General features: G+C 43.3%; 1 protein-coding gene across 2 annotated transcripts in view; it reads right to left on the minus strand.

Annotated features, from left to right (window-relative positions):
* Nucleotides 1-5,938: 5,938 nt before the first annotated feature.
* ABCG1 (ATP binding cassette subfamily G member 1) overlaps nt 5,939-19,092 on the minus strand; it is a 57,835-nt gene continuing 44,681 nt past the window's right edge. For both annotated transcript variants that reach the window (XM_054290038.1, XM_054290039.1), the window contains exons 8-15: nt 18,478-18,592; nt 17,113-17,261; nt 16,851-16,952; nt 15,149-15,317; nt 13,791-13,891; nt 12,153-12,311; nt 9,448-9,566; nt 5,939-7,592 (exon numbers count right to left, since the gene is read on the minus strand). In XM_054290038.1, coding sequence (XP_054146013.1) covers nt 7,364-7,592; nt 9,448-9,566; nt 12,153-12,311; nt 13,791-13,891; nt 15,149-15,317; nt 16,851-16,952; nt 17,113-17,261; nt 18,478-18,592 — 1,143 coding nt within the window. In that variant the 3' untranslated portion in view covers nt 5,939-7,363. The remainder of the gene's footprint in view (nt 7,593-9,447; nt 9,567-12,152; nt 12,312-13,790; nt 13,892-15,148; nt 15,318-16,850; nt 16,953-17,112; nt 17,262-18,477; nt 18,593-19,092) is intronic.

A 19,092-nucleotide genomic window follows, 5' to 3' on the forward strand; every position in this document is an offset into this window, starting at 1 on the left:
AATTGGATGAAAATACAAAGGTAATTAATAATCCACTGGTTCAGGAAGTCCTTCAGTTGTGTAGAGTTTCTCAGAGAAGCACCCCCTAATTTGGGGGTGTCAAAAGCCTTGTTTGGGTTGGAATGGACCTTAAATATCATCTAATTTCAACCCCCAGTGTGACAGCAGTTCATGGATGTTTACTGGATATTTCTGTAATCCACCTGTTGTGGATATTTACTGGATATTTCTGTAACTCACCAGTATTGGGGATCACCTGAAACCACCACAACTGGAAACAGGAATTCCATGTCTGTTTACTGGATATTTCTGTAACCCACCTGTATTGGGGATTACTGGATATTTACTGGATATTTCTGTAACTCACCTGAATTGGGGATTACTGGATATTCACTGGATATTTCTGTAACCCACCTGTGTTGGAGGTTACCTGAAACCACCACAATTGGAACCAGGAATTCCATGTCCCTGCTGGCTGCCAGGACCAAGGAGCAGGCAGTGGAAATGTACCACTACCAACACATCTTCCCTCAGAGTGAGAACAGGAACAAAGGCATCTGTCTGAAAATAATAACACTTTATTTGTTTTTCTCTGTGTGTGTGTGTGTGTTACATTATCATAAATGTTCTCTAGTCTCAGAAAACAAAGCCCTAAGTCTGGAAAATAATGCACATACAAATCTCTTCTTACAGGTATTAAGTATACAGAAATATACAAAGATTTCTCTATTACTGTAATATATCATCAGAATGCCCCACATCCCACATTTTTACTCAGGTCCACTGTACCAGGAAGCATAAACTACAAAGGTAACAAGCAACCTGAAAAAGACATGGTTTGTATAATATAATTACAATATCTGTATATATATATATCTACAACAGTGCAAATATATCACAGCGTGCAGGCAGCAATAGTCTCTAGAGAAGCAGAATAAAATTGATTCATAGTAATGCAAATGCATTACAGAAACAAGAGACAACAATGACATATTAGATATTCAGAATATGCACACTTTAGCACGCTGATTTTAAAATCATACCTTGCATTGACTCTTGCTTTGAAAAACAAAAGAACCAAATGTTAAATAATTCAGTAACAGGTTCAAGGGCAGGATCTCACAATAAGGTCAGCTGACTCAGAAAAGGTATTTGATAAATCTTAACTGACACAGGTGAAGGCTTGGCCCCACTGCAAGACTTGTTATCTTCTTCTTTTAAGGTGTATCAGTGTAATTGTCTCAAATTTAATTTTCTTTTGCCATAATTTAGGAGAATTTTTTTCCATATTTTAGAAAAAGAAATGTTCAACAACTGATTCACATTTGGAAAGGTTGGTATAATTATCACTGAGGCCAGGAAAGTTTGTTTCTGGAAGTAACAGGAGTTTGCATAATGATTACCTTAAATGGGCCACTAAAATAAGCTACAACAGGGTCAAAAAAGAGACATCACAGATGCCACTGAAGTAGAAAACCCCATCAACCTTTAAAAGTAGAAGCCTCCATGTTGCCTTGCAATCTGCTGAAAAAGACATTTTTGAATTATTTTGAGTGAAGCACACACAGAGATCCAGCACATTGGGGTTTTGGTGGCTCAAAGCCCCAAAGTCATCCCTCCACCTTTACCCACCCTGCACTCTGCCCAAGCAGCTCATTCTCACACCCCACTGGACAGCAGCTGTGAAAGGCCAGAAAAAAGGGACAAAAGCCATTGATAGGAATGGGCTGAGCTGCATGGAAGCCCCCAGGGGGGGAAAAAAGACAAAAGAAAAAGAACCAGGAAAATCTGGATGTGTCCTGAAGGCACAGCCAGTGCAGAGAATGCAGGCTGGGCCATGGCCACGTTTTGTGCCACAGGAGACACATCCTGGCTGGTCTAAATCTCTTAAAGAAAGAGATTCTACAGCTGACAACTGCATAAAATGATCATTCTTAGTAAGATTTCAAAATAACAAAAAGACTGCAGCTAAATTTTGTGCTCTACAGTACAATTACTCCTTCAGAAACTCTAGGTGAAATACGTACAGACACAGAAATAAAGCATTAAAGAGAATTAAAATGAAACTTGCCATGTTTGCAGGCTCAAAACTGAAACTTTTAGACATGTGATATGAAGAGTGCTGTGTGGGCTGACAGAAATCACTCAGTGGGATCCCCCACACCAAGCCCTCTGTGGGTTATGGGAACAGGAATTTGGGAGGAGGGCAGCAGGAGTCGATCCCTGGAAATGCCACTGCCCCTGTTCCCAAATGGCAGAGCTCCTGATGGGCTCCAGTGGCACTCAGTACGCACTGAATGCACTCCCCAGAGCTGTGTGGCACTGCAGGGACCAGCCTGACACAAGCTGTCACACAGGACATGACACAGGTGTCATTTTCTGCCTGCTTCAAGCTCCCAACAGCTTCTCACATGATCATGCATTATAAATGGATGTGCACACAGAAATTCCTGAGCAGCTGCACCCCATGGGGCTGTTCTGGTAGGAAATAAAGGAAATCCAAGGAAGGATGGAGACTCTCTTTAGTGCTGTATTCACAGAAATATTTTTTATAGTCTTTTGCAGCAGTAGCCAGATTAGGTTCTAGTTGGACTTTGGCCCTTCTAATTTCTCCTTGAATAACCTCACAGTGTCCCTGTAGCCCTGCTGGGCTGCCTGCCCTTTCTTCCAAAGGTCACACACCTGGTTTTGTTCCCTGAGCTCCAGCCAAAGCTCTCTGCTCAGCCAGCCCAGTCCTTCTGCCGCTCTGGATATCCTTTGGTACATGGGCATGGATGTCCTGCTCCTGCTGTGCCATTAGGATTTCCTTAAGAATCTCTGCGTCTGCCTGGACCTCTCTGACCTTCAGGGCTCCCTCCCAAGGGACTCTGCCAGCCCAGCTCTCAAGCACAGTCTGCCCTGCAGAAGTTCTGCTGCCACCCCTCCATCTCCCCAAGAACCAAAACCTCTCACTTCAAAACCTCTCCCCAAGAACCAGGAACCTCTCACCTCAAAACCTCTCCCCAAGAACCAGAACCTCTCACTTCAAAACCTCTCCCCAAGAACCAGAACCTCTCACTTCAAAACCTCTTCCCAAGAATCAGAACCTCTCACTTCATGTTCACTGTGCCCAAGACCATCTCCAACAACCCCATCACCCACCAGAACTTCTCTGCTGACACACAGGGCCAGTGGGGCATCACCAGGGCCTGGTTCCCTCACCAGCTGGGTCAGGAATTACCTCCCACACAACCCAGGAACCTCCTGGATTTTTTGCTCTCTGCTGTGCTGTGTTTCCAGCAGACATTTGGCAAGTTAAAGTCTCCCACAGGAAAAGGGGCATCAATCAAAAGACTTCCAATGGAACATTTCATCTACCTCTCCATCCTGGCTGGGTGGTCTGTAACAGATTCCCACCAGGATACCTGCTGTGCTGGCCTTCCCCAGTTCTTAGAACCCCAAAATCCACCCAGCACTGTGTAAATAGGTCACCTCTGTGAGGAGCACTGGGGTGGCACAGGTCAGGATGTACCACACTTCCTGACAGAAACAAGTGATTAATAAAACATTCCCTTCTGCTGAGAACACAGAGTTTGCCACAGAAGTGTGGACAGAACTGTCAATCACCTGAGACAGCCAGTTCTTGCACTCAGGTTCATTATCTCCCACTTACATAACCAGCTCTCCCTGGTACATGTGCACATATTCCTCTCTTTTAATTAAAATAGGTACTTTGTGCTTCACATTCTGAGAGCTGAAGGATTTCAGCACCAGTGCCCTTCCACTCCCTTTGGCCAAGTAAAATTTGGCATTTTCCACATCCAGTTCTTTCAGGATGGCCTCTCTTTTTGACCTGTAACAATGGAACCTTCTCAATTTCTTAAGAGTAGGATCTGCTTTCCAAATCTTTTATTTAATTGTAAATAATAATGCTTCAAGTTATTTTTAAGAACCTTCAGGGTTTTTCAGATCATATGCAAGTTTCCACAAAGAAAAACAACAAAAGAAGTGTGAAGGACCTAAAGTCTTAACTACTGCACACAGTAAGCAAAGCAACATCTCAAAACAAGTTAAAATAGAGTAAGGAAGCCAACAGGACATTAAAGTCTCCCTGCAATCCCAACAAAAATCATACATTCAGTTTTCAAGTGAAACCTTTAGCCTCTGACACAATCTTTAGCCAGGCTGTGACTGGTTCAAATGGTAATAGCGGCATTGATTTCAGAGTGTTTATGGCTCTTTATATATGGCTATAAAACTGAAGGTTTGAAAATTGAGCCTTTGAAGCCTTCAGAATCTTGCTGGCCTTGTTATTCTTCCAAGTGAAACCTCCAGAGCTTCCCAAAGTGCTGCTCAACACAAGAGCACCTGCTCAGCCCATTAACCTGGGGATGTGTTTTGTACCAGCCTGTTGGAATTTATCTCCATGTAAAGAGAAAAAAAGCCAACCTGAGACTACATTAAAAATCTCTGCAGTAGATGAAGACATAATTGGGATGGATTTTAAATCCTTCTGTCCCAAAGCAGTGACAAAAGAGAGATCATCAGTTAATTTGTGAGTGACGGAGAGAAAAAATTATTATCTCATCTATGTGTATCACTGAGTCTCCAGAGAATTATTTCTTTACTGGGATACTACAGCCTGAAAGCATTTCTAAGAATAGTAACTTCCAGCTAAATGCTGCCAGCAGAAGGCTGGAAAAAGCATATCTAACAAAAAAAGGAGTGATAAAAATATTCCCAGAGCAGGAATTTTCTCAGGAACACCCGTGGAGGACCAGATTTTTGGCTGCCATAACACAACACAAATTTATAGTACAGGAGGACATGCTGGAGGCTAAAAACATAAAATGAGACAGTCTGAAACCAGAGGAACAGGCACAGATAACAAGCATCCAAGGAATTTATACAGCTAAAATTGGTGTAGATGGGAGAGAGCAGCATCCTGCAAGATGTCAGTGTGGGAATGGAGCAAAGTCACCTCACCTGGAGCACTGCAGGCATTGCCAGGGTGTATTTGGTAAATGGAGATGGTAAACACAAAAAACATCAACCCTGAAGGTACCCAGTGCCGGGGATGCCACATTCTTTGACCTCAGCTTGGAGCACAAGTCTGTAACCCAAGAGGAATTTGGCAAATGTCTTTGTCTGCTTGCAAAAAGTGTTTGAGCTGCCTGTCACAGTCACAAATATGCTGAGAGTCTTGAAATAACCAAGGCACGTTGTGCTAAAGGGATTTCAGCCTGTGCCTTGTTTAAAAACTGCTCACAGCTATGAGTATTATTTGGAATAGCTCAAATTCTTTATTTCTCAAATCTGACAGCCATATAGGCTTGTACCTGCTTGTGATTATGCCTGGAAAAGCTGCAGAGCTGTACAAAAGCTTTTTGAGAAAGAACAGAAACAAAAATTATGCAAAGAGGCCGTGCAAGGAATTTGGAGTTTTTTTCAACAGTAAAGATTGATTTTGCTTTCACAGGTAAACCTTATTTTCAGGGAAACTTCAGCCAGCCTTCCTAAAACATGGGACTTGATTTAAAGCCTTCCAGACCCCAGGCTTGGTTCAGATGTCCTGAGTTTAACAGATACCTGCATTCTGTGTCTGTATTGGTAAATCAAACAGAGCCTGGGCACGGGCCAGGAAAACTGGGAAACAATTTTCTTCCCTGCTAAATGGGAAAGCTGCAGCCCAGCAGAGCCAGAGCTTTTGCAGACAGTGTTTGGGCTGTGTGAAAGTCAGTGCAGGGCCCATTCCTGTTATCCCCAGTTTGAGGACTAACAGAGCTGGGCCTGGCACTATTTATTCCACTAGGATAGACACAGCCACGGAGTCTTGGAAAAGTTTGTGGATTTTTGAATGTTGGGGGCCAGAAGATGAACCAGGTCCCTCTTATCTACCCTGCTGCCATGAGCTGCTGGGCTCCTCAAGGGTTTGCTGACATTGAGCTGCCTCCAGCCTGATGGGAATAATGCATTTACAGAGCATTCGGGCCTCTGGGACACCCAGATAAATTCACAGTTGTGGCAGAAAGCCCTGCAATTTGCACAAAAGCTCACCAAGGTGTCCAGCATGAGCATGGTGGCTTCACTTTAGGCTGAAAATCCAAACCCATGAAAATTCACATCAGCTTGGAACCAGAATTGCCCCTGCCAGATTTACACAGGTGAGATATCCAAAATAACAGTTTCATTGGTGTTCAGAGCCATTGATTCTCATGCTGTGCATGGAGACTTGGGGATGAGAACAAAACTGCCTGGCACAATGAGAGCTGTAGCGTTTCAAGGTCATTTGTGTGTTTTTGGGAGGGTCCCACACAGAGGGTGTTGCAGATGCAATGAACACCTCTGGATGAGGCAGTCACAGGTGTTTTAACACAGCAGCCCAAGCTTTGATCTGTGGACAGCTCTTGCACTCCTTCAACAATCACTTTAGGGACAGATCCTGCTTGCACAATTTAATTAAAAATAAGCCTTGGAGTGCTTTGATTTTTCTTTCAGTGGCAGGAGGTAGATCAAACAGATAATGAACAGAGCTAGTATCCCAAAATATCACAAATACTAAGGATTTAAAGACACTGCAAAAGAATATATTTTTCAACCATTCAGTGACAGCTTGACCATGTCTAACTGCATGTGCTATCCAGTGCTGCTTCCAAATGGGACCACAGGTTAATGCAGATTCAGAATCTGCCTTTTCCTCCTATCATTACAGTTTTCAGATATGAGACCAGCTCGACAAGTAAAGCACCAGAATTCTAAATTCAGACAGAAACAAAAATAATTACTTGAATCGCTTTAGGTTTCTTTTAAAAAAGTATCCATATTAAAAAGATATCTTTACCTTATTAATACATTTACAGACTTTTAGCCAGAAGGGGGTAATTCTGTGGAAAAGAATTGCAAAATAATACATAGAAAACTGCAAAGATGAAATTTAAAAAGATGAGATAATCTTATTTTCTTTGCATTTCTCATTTTGCATCTCACTACCTTGTCAACTAGAGGTGACATGACACTATTCCGGCCACCAGGATCCTGGTGACCTTATCCCAAAATTGGTTTTCATAAGGAAAGCTCCTGCAGCCAGGTTTCTTGTGACAGTTACACTGCCTCTGCATTGATATCCTGTGGTGTAAAATTCCCTTCTATAGTTCTTCTTCCTAGTTAAAGCTAGAAAGTGTAATGAAAACATGACCCAACCCAACTGGACTGATTGGCTTAACACTGGATGTCCACTATCCCATTGTGGCTGTCCATGGGCTCGGTCAGGACAGCATCTGGCTGTGCCCAGCCTGGGGACCAGCCTGCCACAGTGAGACAATGTCAAGTGCCCTCTATTTGATGCCTAAAGTTCTCCTACTGCCTCGGTTCAGCTGCTTCTCCTTTACCTCTCCGCTCGGATTTTGTATCTGAGCACAAAATAGGCAATCAGGCGCAGAGAGAAGAAGAAAATCCCAAGAACGATGAAGTCCAGGTAAAGTTTGGCATTTTCTACGTCCAGTTCTTTCAGGATGGCCTCTGATTTTTGGAAGTGGCAGGTGTCATCTTTGTCACAGTGCAGATCTTCTCGGTCCAGTCCGTAGATGGAGAGGATGACGCCTTCGAACCCGTATCTGGAGGGAGGAAGGAGGGATTACAAGGGAAATCCTGGTGATCTGGTGGGAAGTGCAACACAACCCCTGTGAGAGCTCAGCTGAAACGCTGAGGGGGTCAATATTGCTCTGACACATCTGTCTTGGGGCAAGTTCTATCCCTGCTGCAATCGGGCACATCACGCGTCACGGGCATTTTATGTAAGAGGGAACAAGGGCAGGAGCTTTGCCTTTAATGCTTCCAGTTGGTACACAGAGCAATTTCTCCAAAAGAAAAATGTTAATTCAGAAAGCAGCATGATTTCAGCTCATATTCAGAATTTCCCCATTTAAAATTGACATCATTATTTTGCCTTTTTTAATTTTTTAACAAGCAACAGGGATACAGTTATGGTTTGAAGTCAGAAAAATACTAAAACCAGCATCAATCTAGAATGTCCTTCTCCTTCCCTCTGTAGCTTCCAGTTAGTGCACAGAGCAATTTCTCCAAAAGAAAAATGCTAAATTAGAAAGTATCGTAATTTCAGCTCACATTCAGAAATTGCCCATTTAAAAGTGACATCATTATTTTGCCTTTTTTTTTAAATTTTTTTAGCAAGCAACAGGGATACAGTTATGGTTTGAAGTCAGAAAAATGTTAAAACCAGCATCAGTCTAAAACATCCCTTCTCCTTCCCTCTGTACATTCACAGTTTCACTGCTAATGTTCCCAGTATTTGCTTTTGCAAGGAGATAAACCATCATGGATCTCATGTTAGTACACAGAGCAATTTCCCCAAAAGAAAAATGTTAAATCAGAAAGCAGCGTGATTTCAGCTCATATTCAGATATTCCCCATTTAAAAGTGACATCATTATTTTGCTTTTTATTTTTTAACAAGCTACAGGATATAATTATGGCTTGAAGTTAGAAAAATCTAAAAACCAGCATCAATCTAGAATGTCCCTTCTCCTTCCCTCTGTACATTTACAGTTTCACTGGTAATGTTCCCAGTATTTGCTTTTGCAAGGAGATAAACCATCATGGATCTCATGATGGTTAATCTGATCTGCCTATGAAAGCTCCCTCTTTGTGGCTTCAGGAGACCCCACATGAGCCAGGCAATGATTTAAGGCCTCACCTTGAATTCTATGTATTAATTCAGGGGGTGCAGTCTCATTTTCTTTGATAGGAATTTGCATAGGACCTCACTTGGCAACAAAGAGGATTTTTTTTTGCCTGGGATTTCTCAGTGCAGAGTGGGGAAATGGGGAATGGGAAAATTCCCCTCTCCTAATTTCAGCTAAAACCATTTCAGTCTCTAGTCTAAACTATCCCTCCAGAGGTTTCCTGATGGGAATTGCCCCATCCTAAGACAGTTGAGTCAGACACAGACACAGGCACTATAAGGTGCCTATGGATCCTAAAGCAGCAGTTTAAATTAGAGGTGACACAAATCCTGTGCCTCTTGTGCCAGTGCTACTGCAAAACTCAAAAACAGGCCTTTATCCAACAAGCCTATCTGGGATACATCAGTGAATTATACATTTTCTTCCCAAATGAGGTGCTGGCATCAATTCCTCAGTTGGTGATGCCCCCATTATTTTATACATCCACTGTTGCAAAATCCAGGAAGATTTTCACGCTGTGCAATCCCACTGAATTCAAAGGGACTGACACGGAATTGTGGCCATCAACCTGTTTCTATTTATTTCACAACATCAACAGCTTAAAATGCAGAGAAATAATATGGTTTACATCACATGTATGAGTATGTTTATACTCTAAGAGAACATGCTGTGAACGGTCCCTTTGGCACCCAAAATAACCAAGCAAGCAAGCCAAGGCAAACAAGCAGCATGTCCAGATGGGAGGGTGAAGGGCTCCCCAGCAGTACCTGACATAGGAAATGTAGGACATCCACTGGAGGTATGTTGGGATGGTGTCAAAGCTGACAAAAAACCCAGAGAACAGCAGGACTGGGATGGCAGTAACCGGGCCCACAAAGGTTGCCACCTGTGCAGAGAAGGAACAGTGTCTCTTGTCAGAAAAACAGAGAAAAAGTAAAAATTAACTTGCTCTTCTATGACTCCTAGGAGTAATTCTACTGCCCCAAATTATCACTAGAAAATTGATGATTTTTTTTTCTTGTGAGGGGAAGAGCAGCAGCACAGAGATCATGCAGTAAGGCTATGCTGGTCCCCTCAGCGTGGCAAAGAGAGGGAATCAAGTGTTCTACTGCAGAAATCTTGATGGCATCAATGCATATTGAGGTCAGAATCATCTGTGGAATGGTCACCTCAGCACATCTCCTGCCAGGAGTTACATGGCCAGCTTCCAGCCATGCCAACAGCTGACACTCTTCCTCCCTTTCCAGAAATTTGGGTTATGAGCAGCCTTTTCCTACCTTTCCTTCAACAGCTTTTCTGGATGTGTATGGAAGAACCTTCTGAGCTACTGTGGAAAGTTTCCAGTTTGTGGGGATGCAGAAACACATCAGTCCTGCAGTTCCCAGGACCTGCCCAGTCTGGGATGGACCGCAAGTGAGAACTCACCCAAGCAGGGGCAGGCACAGCCCCTTCAGGTGGGGCAAGACCTTCAGAGCCTCCCATCCAGGGCAGGTCTGTGTTCTGGGGTGAGGGGGGAGCAGCAAGAACTCTGCTACAGCAAGAAATTTCTGCCTGTCACCTCAACAAACATCCTGGGGACACAGCAGCCATGACAGGGAGCAGAGTTAGGGCACAGCAGAGCTCCTGTGAGACCACAAAACACCATCAGAACTGTTTTAATTTGTAAAATGTAGCTGGGGGTATGTATTCTATCCCCATCTGTCAGAGCTGGGGCAGTTCTCTGCTGTTCCTGGGGCAGTTTTTCCTTTCTCTCTCCCACAGCCAACCCTCCCTCCAGGAGATCTCTGCTGTCCATGGCCACTGAGTGTCCCTGCAGGGCTGATCCAATCCCAGCATCCCATGGGGAGATGCTCCGCCCAGGGGAGGAGCCAAGCATTCCTACCTGGATCCAATCTGGGCCTGGCACAGCACAGCAGCCTTTGCCCCCTGCATTGCCAGAGGAGCAGCTTTCTGCTGCCCTGCATTGCCAGAGGGAGCCCAGGCCCATCTGCAGCAGCCCTGGAGCTGCAGAGGAAAACTCCCCCCTTGTGCAGGATCCCTGCTGCAGCAGAGCCACAGCTGGCACTGCAGGAGGGCTGAGCCCCCATGGGATGGGGCTGGGACACCGTCCTGGCACACAGGGGACAGGGACTGCTCTGGCTCTGGCAGGGTTTTTGGTTTTTTTTGTTTGTACTATTGCATTTGAATTTTTAGTTTTCCTAATAAAGAACTGCTATTCCTGCTCCCATATCTTTGCCTCAGAGCCTTTTAATTTCAAAATTATAATAATTTGGAAGGAGGGGGTTTGCATTTTCCATTTCAAGGGAGGCAGGATGGCGGCAGCCACCATAGAATGGGACTGCTGTCACCACCCTGACCCACAGGCTGTCAGGTCCTGTTCTGACTCTGTCAGTGGTTTGGGGTTTTTTGTTTGTTTTTTTTTTGTTGTTGTTGTTGTTGTTTTGGTTTTGTATTATTGCATTTCTATTTTTATTTTTTCCCTAATAAAGAACTGCCATTCCTATTCCCATATCTTTGCCCAAGAACCCCTTAATTTCAAAATTATAATAATAATTTGGAGGGAGGGGGTTTACATTTTCCATTTCAAGGAAGGCAGGACGGCTGCAGCCACCATAGAATGGGACTGCTGTCACCACCCTGACCCACAGGCTGTCAGGGCCTATTCTGACTCTGTCAGTGGTTTGTCTTGGTTTTTTGGGTTTTTTTTTTGTTTTGTTTTGGGGTTTTTTGTTGTTGTTTGTTTGTATTATTGCATTTGTATTTATATTTTTTCCCTGTTAAAGAGCTGTCATTCCTATTCCCATATCTTTGCCCAAGAACCCCTTAATTTCAAAATTATAATAATAATTTGGAGGGAGGGGGTTTACATTCTCCATTTCAATGAAGGCAGGAGGGCTGCAGCCACCATTGAATGGCACTGCTGCCACCACCCTGACCCACAGGATGTCAGCACCTATTCTCACTCTGTCAGTGTTGCGGGTTTTTTGTTTGTACTGTTGCATTTGTATTTTTATTTTTACCCTAAGAACTGTTATTCTTACTCCCATATCTTTGCCTGAGAGCCTCTTAATTTCAAAATTACAATAATTCGGAGGGAGAAGGTTTGCATTCTCCATTTCAAGGGAGGCAGGAGGGCTGAGCCACCATGGAATGGCACTGCTGCCACCACCCTGACCCACAGGCTGTCAGCATCTATTCTCACTCTGTCAGTGTTGGGGTTTTTTGTTTCTACTATTTCATTTGTATTTTTATTTTTTTCCCTAATAAAGAACCCTCACCCTTCTCCAGGATCCCTGCTCCACCAGAACCACAGCTGGCACTGCAGGAGGCCTGCAGCCACCATATCTTTGCCTGAGTGCCCCTTAATTTCAAAATCACAGTAATTCATAGGGATGAGGTTTACATCCTCCATTTCAAGAGAAGCTCCTGCCTTCCTCAGCAGACACCTGCCTTTCCAAACAAGGACAAGTACCTGCAGGGACGTGGAGGCTGCCCCTATGAGCAGACCCAGGGACTGAGCCACCAGGGAGGTCATGGTGCCCAGGGCGGCGAAGAGCACGAAGCGCAGCGCGTCCGAGGGCTGGGAGGTCATCCAGTACACGATGCTGCAGTAGGCCACAGGGAACATGATCTGCAAGGACAGGCACTGGCAGTGAGCCCCTGGCAGCCAGGCACTCACTGACGCCCTGAGTGACACAGAAACGCGGGGGTGTCACAGATATGTTTTATGGAAAATTCTTTCCTTAGGGTTTTTCCTCCTGAGAAGCTGACAGGCCTCAGGAACAAAATGTAAACAATGATTATCTGCTGCTGTGGAATGCAACAGGTGCATCTGTGATTGGTCTCATGTGGTTGTTTCTAATTAATGGCCAATCACAGTCAGCTGGCTCAGACTCTCTGTCCAAGCCACAAACCTTTGTTATCATTGTTTCTATTCTGTTCTTAGCTAGCCTTCTGATGAAATCCTTTCTTCTATTCTTTTAGTATAGTTTTAATATAATATATATCATAAAATAACAAATCAAGCCTTCTGAAACATGGAGTCAGATCCTTGTCTCTTCCCTCGTCCTCAGACCCCTGTGAACACCGTCACAGGGGGGTTCCCATTAATCCACAGCTCTCAGCCTTTCCATGACATGACAGGGGTGGGATCTCTGTCTTTCTGATGGGCATTTAAAAAAGGATTCCACTCCCAACCCTTCACCCTCCTGTGCCTCAGACATAGTTTATGAAAAATCCTTTTGCTAGGATCTTTTCTCCTGAGAAGCCTCAGAGGAAAAGACAAACATTGATTATCTGCTGCTGTGGAATGCAACAGGTGCATCTGTGATTGGTCTCATGTGGCTGTTTTTAATTAATGGCCAATCACAGTCCAGCTGTCCAGACTCTGGTCAGTCACAAGATTTTATTATCATTCCATTCTTTTCTATTCTTAGCTAGCCTTCTGATGAAATCCTTTCTTCTATTCTTTTAGCATAGTTATAATATACCATTTTATTTTAATATAATATATATCATAAAATAATAAATCAGCTTCTGAAACATGGAGTCAAGATTCTCATCTCTTCCCTTGTCCTGAGTCCCCTGCAAAGACCACCACGCTGCCTGGAATGAGGCTTGGAGCGACTCAGGGCTGCCCTCATCACTCTGCACAGCTCCTGAAGGGTGCCTGTGCTCACCTGGGGCTGGGCTCTTTCTCCAGCAGCACTGACACAGCCAGAGCACACAGCCTCAATCTGCACCAAGGGAAATACAGGTTGGAGAGCAGGGAAAAGGTTTTTCCAGCAAGGGTGAGAAAGTTCTGGACTGGCTGCCCAGGGAGGTGCTGGAGTCCCCATCCCTAGGTGTGTTTAACAAAGCCTGGATGTGGCACTGGGGGCCAGGGTTCAGTTGAGCTGTTGGGCCTGGGTTGGACTCGATGGTCTTGAAGGTCTCTTCCAACACAGGGATTCTGTGAATTCTGATTCATCCCTGAAGCTTCACCAGACACATCTGGACATTTTCCCCACTATTCCAATGGATAAAATACCAGTACTAATCTTCTTGGCAAGAGGGCTCGTCATGCATGAACTGAAATGGTTTCTGTTTTATTGAAGAGTAGAGCATGTACCTGGAAAGGAACATCAGCCATGGTCTTGGCCAGGTAATAGGCTTTCAGGCTGTACCAGTAGTTCAGATGCTCTCTGAGAAATACTCCCATCTCAAGGGGAACTGCAGAGAACACAGATTATTCTGTCAGACTGGCAGGGTGCAATGCTGATTCACATAAAAACAACACAAATCTTGTTGTTAAACACGTAAAAACAAGATTTTTGTTTTACCCTAATAAAGAACCGTTATTCCTACTGCCGTATCTTTGCCCAAGAGCCTCTTAATTTCACAATTATAAAAATTCAGAGGGATAATCAAATCCTGCACTGCTGCAGTCCCAGAGTGGGACTGGAACTCCCAGGTTTGACAGAGTAGCAAAAGTTTCAGTGATTTGTAATGAGATATAAAAGGTCAGCCCCTAGAGCTGCTCACTGTTGAGACTATGGACTAGTCTACTCAGATGATGTGAACCTCTCCTAAAGAGGATTTTTCAATTAAAAGTGGTGTCAAAACTTAAAGAACTTGATAATTCTTTGTGGCCCAACAGGGAATCCAAACTAACAGCACTCCCAGAGCAGGTGTGAAATGGTCCATTCTGCAGGAGTTTGCTTCTGACACCACATGAATGAGCTGATTTTATGCAGGAATCATAACTTAGAAGCCTCAGATAAATTATTCCAACCTCCCTAAGCCCAACCACGAGCTCAGGGCATGGCTGAGCTGCACTGGGATAAGGAGAAATTCCAGTCCAGGACTGTGACACTGAACTGTCTGCGCTGGAAAACATTGGGAAAACTGGGCAGGGAGCAGTGCCACAGGCCAAGCTTGTTCCTGCTTGCACAGTTGTGTTTCTGGGGGTGCAAGGTTTATCCCCACACCTGTCTTAGAGGCAGAATCCCAAGTCAAATGCTGTCTTACACCAACCCAGACACATTCCAGCATTCCAGCTGTTGCAGATGTCTTTTCATGAAAAATCCTTTCCTTAGGATTTTTCCTCCTGAGAAGCTGGGAGGCCTCAGGAACAAAATGTACACAATGGTTATCTGCAGCTGTGGAATGCAACAGGTGCATCTGTGATTGGCCCATGTTGATGTTTCTAATTAATGGCCAATCACAGCCCAGCTGGCTCGGACTCTCTTGTCTGAGACACAAACCTTTGTTATCATTCTTTCCTTGCTATTCTTAGCCAGCCTTCTGATGAAAACTTTCCTTATATTTTTTTAGTATAGTTTTAATGTAATATATATCATAAAATAATAAATCAGCCTTCTGAAACATGGAGTCAGATCCTCATCTCTTCCCTCATCCAAAAACCCCTGTGAACACGGTCACATCCAGCAACCCCTCCCCGTGCTGTGACACAGCACCAGCACTCACAGGTGAGGACAGTGGGCATGAGAGCAGCAAACATGAGGAACAGCATGGAGAAAAAGAGGAATCCCGAGTTGCTGAGCACTTTCTTGGCCTCATTGCCAATGCCCAAGTAGAGCAATCCGATGAGCAGCCCAATGCCAATGTGCGAGGTAATCCTCAGGTGTGTCAGGACCTGTGGTAAGCAAAGAGTGGCATTAATCAGGGAGTCTGGGCTCAAAAACAGTGACAGTGTGGCTGAAATTGGATAGATTGCAGGAAGGGAGCACTTATGTCCAGAAAATCTTCTATAGAAACCATTGCGTGGCTTGGGTTGGAATATCACAGACACATTTTCTGAAAAATCCTTTCCTTAGGATTTTTCCTCCTGAGAAGCTGACAGGCCTCAGGAACAAAATGTAAACAATGATTATCTGCTGCTGTGGAATGCAACAGGTGCATCTGTGATTGGTCTCATGTGGTTGTTTCTAATTAATGGCCAATCACAGTCAGCTGGCTCGGACTCTGTCTGAGCCACCAATCTTTGTTATTCATTCTTTTTCTATTCTTAGCTAGCCTTCTGAGGAAATCCTTTCTTCTATTCTTTTAGTATAGTTTTAATATAATATATATAATAAAATAACAAATCAGCCTTCTGAAACATGGAGTCAGATCCTCGTCTCTTCCCTCATCCTCAGACCCCTGTGAAGATTTTACAATGAGATTTTTTAAGATTTTACAATGTGAATGTGAATTAACTCTTAACCATCACATTGGAAGGTTAAAGATCACCAAGTTCAATGCCCTGCCATGAGAAATGTTCATTTCCTACTGGGTGACAAAAATTATGAGTGTCCCACAAAAATTTCTTCCAGGTAATACAGGCAGGAACTGCAAATGCTGCAAGCTGAAATCTCCCTGTCTGACAATATCATGGAGCCACTGGCTCCTATTTACCAGGGGAAAGAGACTTTCTGACTAAAAGATAAATTTCCCCAGAGCAGAGGAGAAGCAGAAAAGGCATTTCAGGCTTGTGTAGACCCAAGTAACTTCATCAGGAATAAATTAGCTTTCTGTGCCTTCTCTGCAACACAGAATTCCCACAAGAGGCTTGGAAGAACAAAAGAAATAATAACATTGGGAACAACTGCAAGCCTTTAGAGTCGAGTAGGAAAAAAAATATAATAAAAACAACACTGTCCTTCAATCTGTGCATCAGCAAATCAGTCCCATTTCTCCTGATTTTAATTCATTAACTTAATTAATCCTTGTTGACAAACGTGCTTATAAAAAACAAGAAGGGAGAACAAGTTGTAGCAAAGTAAATTTTTATCTACTGATTTTCTGTTTCCAAAAATGAAGATTTTAAGTGGCAACATTACAGCACACTGAAGTTATTATCTCTGCCATCCTGAATTTTCTGGAAAACCTAATCTTGTGACACAGCACTACAACTTCCCACTCACTTTTCAGAGGATTAATAACTGTATAAGAGACCTGCCAGCACAGAGGGGATTTCAACTTTGGGTTTTTAGGCCAGGTGCTTCTGTGCAGAAAGCTGTCGTTGACAATGAAGATGGCAGAGTTAACAGCAAGGCTGAGATCAGCCTCTTCCCTTTGGAATTCTGTGATAATTCATGGGTAGGCTGCTGGACAGGACCTTTGAGGAGCCTCACACCCAGCTGGACAGACCTTTACGGCCACAAAAGTTATTATAACTCATTCTTACCGAGTCCCTCATGATGGTGAGGAAAGTCCTTTTGAAGAGGATGCAGAACTGGGTGAGGCAGCTGGCAGAGAAGCTGTGGCAGCCTTCTGTGGAGGAGGAGTCCTGCAGGAACACACACAGAACAAACCCCTTGCTCTGCAGCCTTGCCTCTCAATCACAAGAGCCCACTCACATCAGCTGAGCGCGCCCAGAGCCCCCTCCACCTAGGGAGGGTTTAAATGGGCTAAACCATGACACTCCCCCTGCAGAGATGCACAAATACCTCCTCAGAGGGCCGGTGCCACAGGAAGGGGTTCAGCTCGTGCTCCCCAGGCACGTCTCGCTTGTAGTCGGAGTCACAAATCCTCTCCCTGACCGCCCTGACCAGGCGGCTGCTCTGGTCCCCGTACTCGCCCGAGGCCACCTCCATCACTGAAACACACAACCTGGAGTCACTGCCTTGCTGGCACAGACATCTTCTCATGAAAAATCCTTTCCTTAGGATTCTTCCTCCTGAGAAGCTGACAGGCCTCAGGAACAAAATGTAAACAATGATTATCTGCTGCTGTGGAATGCAACAGGTGCATCTGTGATTGGTCTCATGTGGTTGTTTCTAATTAATGGCCAATCACAGTCAGCTGGCTCGGACTCTCTGTCCGAGCCACAAACCTTTGTTATCATTCTTTCCTTTCTATTCTTAGCTGGCCTTCTGATGAGAACCTTTTCTTCTATTCTTTTAGTATAGTTTTAATGTAATATATATCATAAAATAATAAATCAGCCTTCTGAAACATGGAGTCAGATCCTCGTCTCTTCCCTCATCCTGGGACCCCTGTGAACACGGTCACACTTTGCAAAGGTTGAAATTTCTGCTTTACAAAGGATGAAATTACTGCTTTGCAAAGGGTGAAATTACAAATTACTGCTTTGCAAAGGTTGAAGTTACTGCTGACCACGTACAAGCCTTGTTGTTAAATCCCCAATGCACTAACAAAACCCGATTTTAAATTTTTAAATTTTTTTAAATTTTAAATTTTTTTTAAATTTTTAAATTTTTTTTTAGTACAGGCTTTAAAACACTGTGTGCAAATTCATATCCATACACAAACATTTAAATTTTAAAAAATTTAATTTATCTTTCCATAAATCTTCAGAGAGATCTCTTCATCCTGGAAGTTAAATCAAGTTCAGAGGAAACACAGTGAATACAGAAAATAGAATAAGTCTATTTTTGTGGCACTTTGCAGTTTTTTTAAATTAAGAAACAGCACTGAAAAAACCCTCAATGCTCTAAGCTGTACTACTGCTCAAGATAAAAAGAAAACAAGCAGAATACTAAAGTCACTTTAAAAAGTTACTAATATTAGTTACTATGAAACACTAAAGAATACACTTTATCTTTCATTTCCTGAACCTGGACTTCTAACAGAGAGAAATATGCGCTAAATTGTACCACTAGGTGGCATTCAAATTACTTTGGAAAAAAAAATCTGATTACTTTTATTTTGGTTCATATATGGACAAAGCACATAAGAATATATGTACAGAATTATAAATCACACCATGGTTCCCTTTACCCTGAAGGTGATAAAATTATAAAATGATAAAATACAAAATAAATGAAATAAACCATTCAAGCTGTCCTTACCAAAATCTGCTGGGTTGTGGTAGGTTGGACAATTCAGCCCCAAATCTCTCAAGTAAGGGACAAGGTTTGTTACCTTCCCACGGTAAATGCACTGACCTTGACTTAGAACATAGAGCTGGAAAACAAGAAGAAAAGAAAAAAAAAAAGAAAAAAAGTAATAAGAAAAAAAGTGAAGTTGTCTCAACCAAGAATAACCAAGTTCTTTAAGTTTTGACACCACTTTAAATTGAAAAATCCTTTTTAAAGAAGGTTCAGATCCTCTGAGTAGACTGGTCCATAGTCTCAACAGTGAAAAGAAAAAAGAAGAAAAAGAAAATAGAAGAAAAAGAAACAAGAAAAAATGTGAAATAGCATCAAAATATTTGAACCTGTTGCCTGATAACATCTCCTTGTCCCTGTGGGAAGAACAGCTTGGGGAGATCTGTCACCACTCAAAATTAACTTTGCATGGAATCACAACTAATGGAAAATTCAGTGCCTGGAGCTGGAATTCTGCACACATTGCCTGCAGGACTTCAAACACATTAACACAGAAACACACTCATTGCAGCCTTTGGCACATGCTGAAAATAGGCAAGGAGCTGGAGAGCCAGGCCATCTAATTTCCACACATTG

The sequence above is a fragment of the Melozone crissalis genome, unplaced genomic scaffold (genome assembly GCF_028551555.1).
Source record: "Melozone crissalis strain CALT ecotype California unplaced genomic scaffold, PUWL_Pcris_2 ptg000075l_1, whole genome shotgun sequence".
NCBI lineage: Eukaryota > Metazoa > Chordata > Aves > Passeriformes > Passerellidae > Melozone > Melozone crissalis.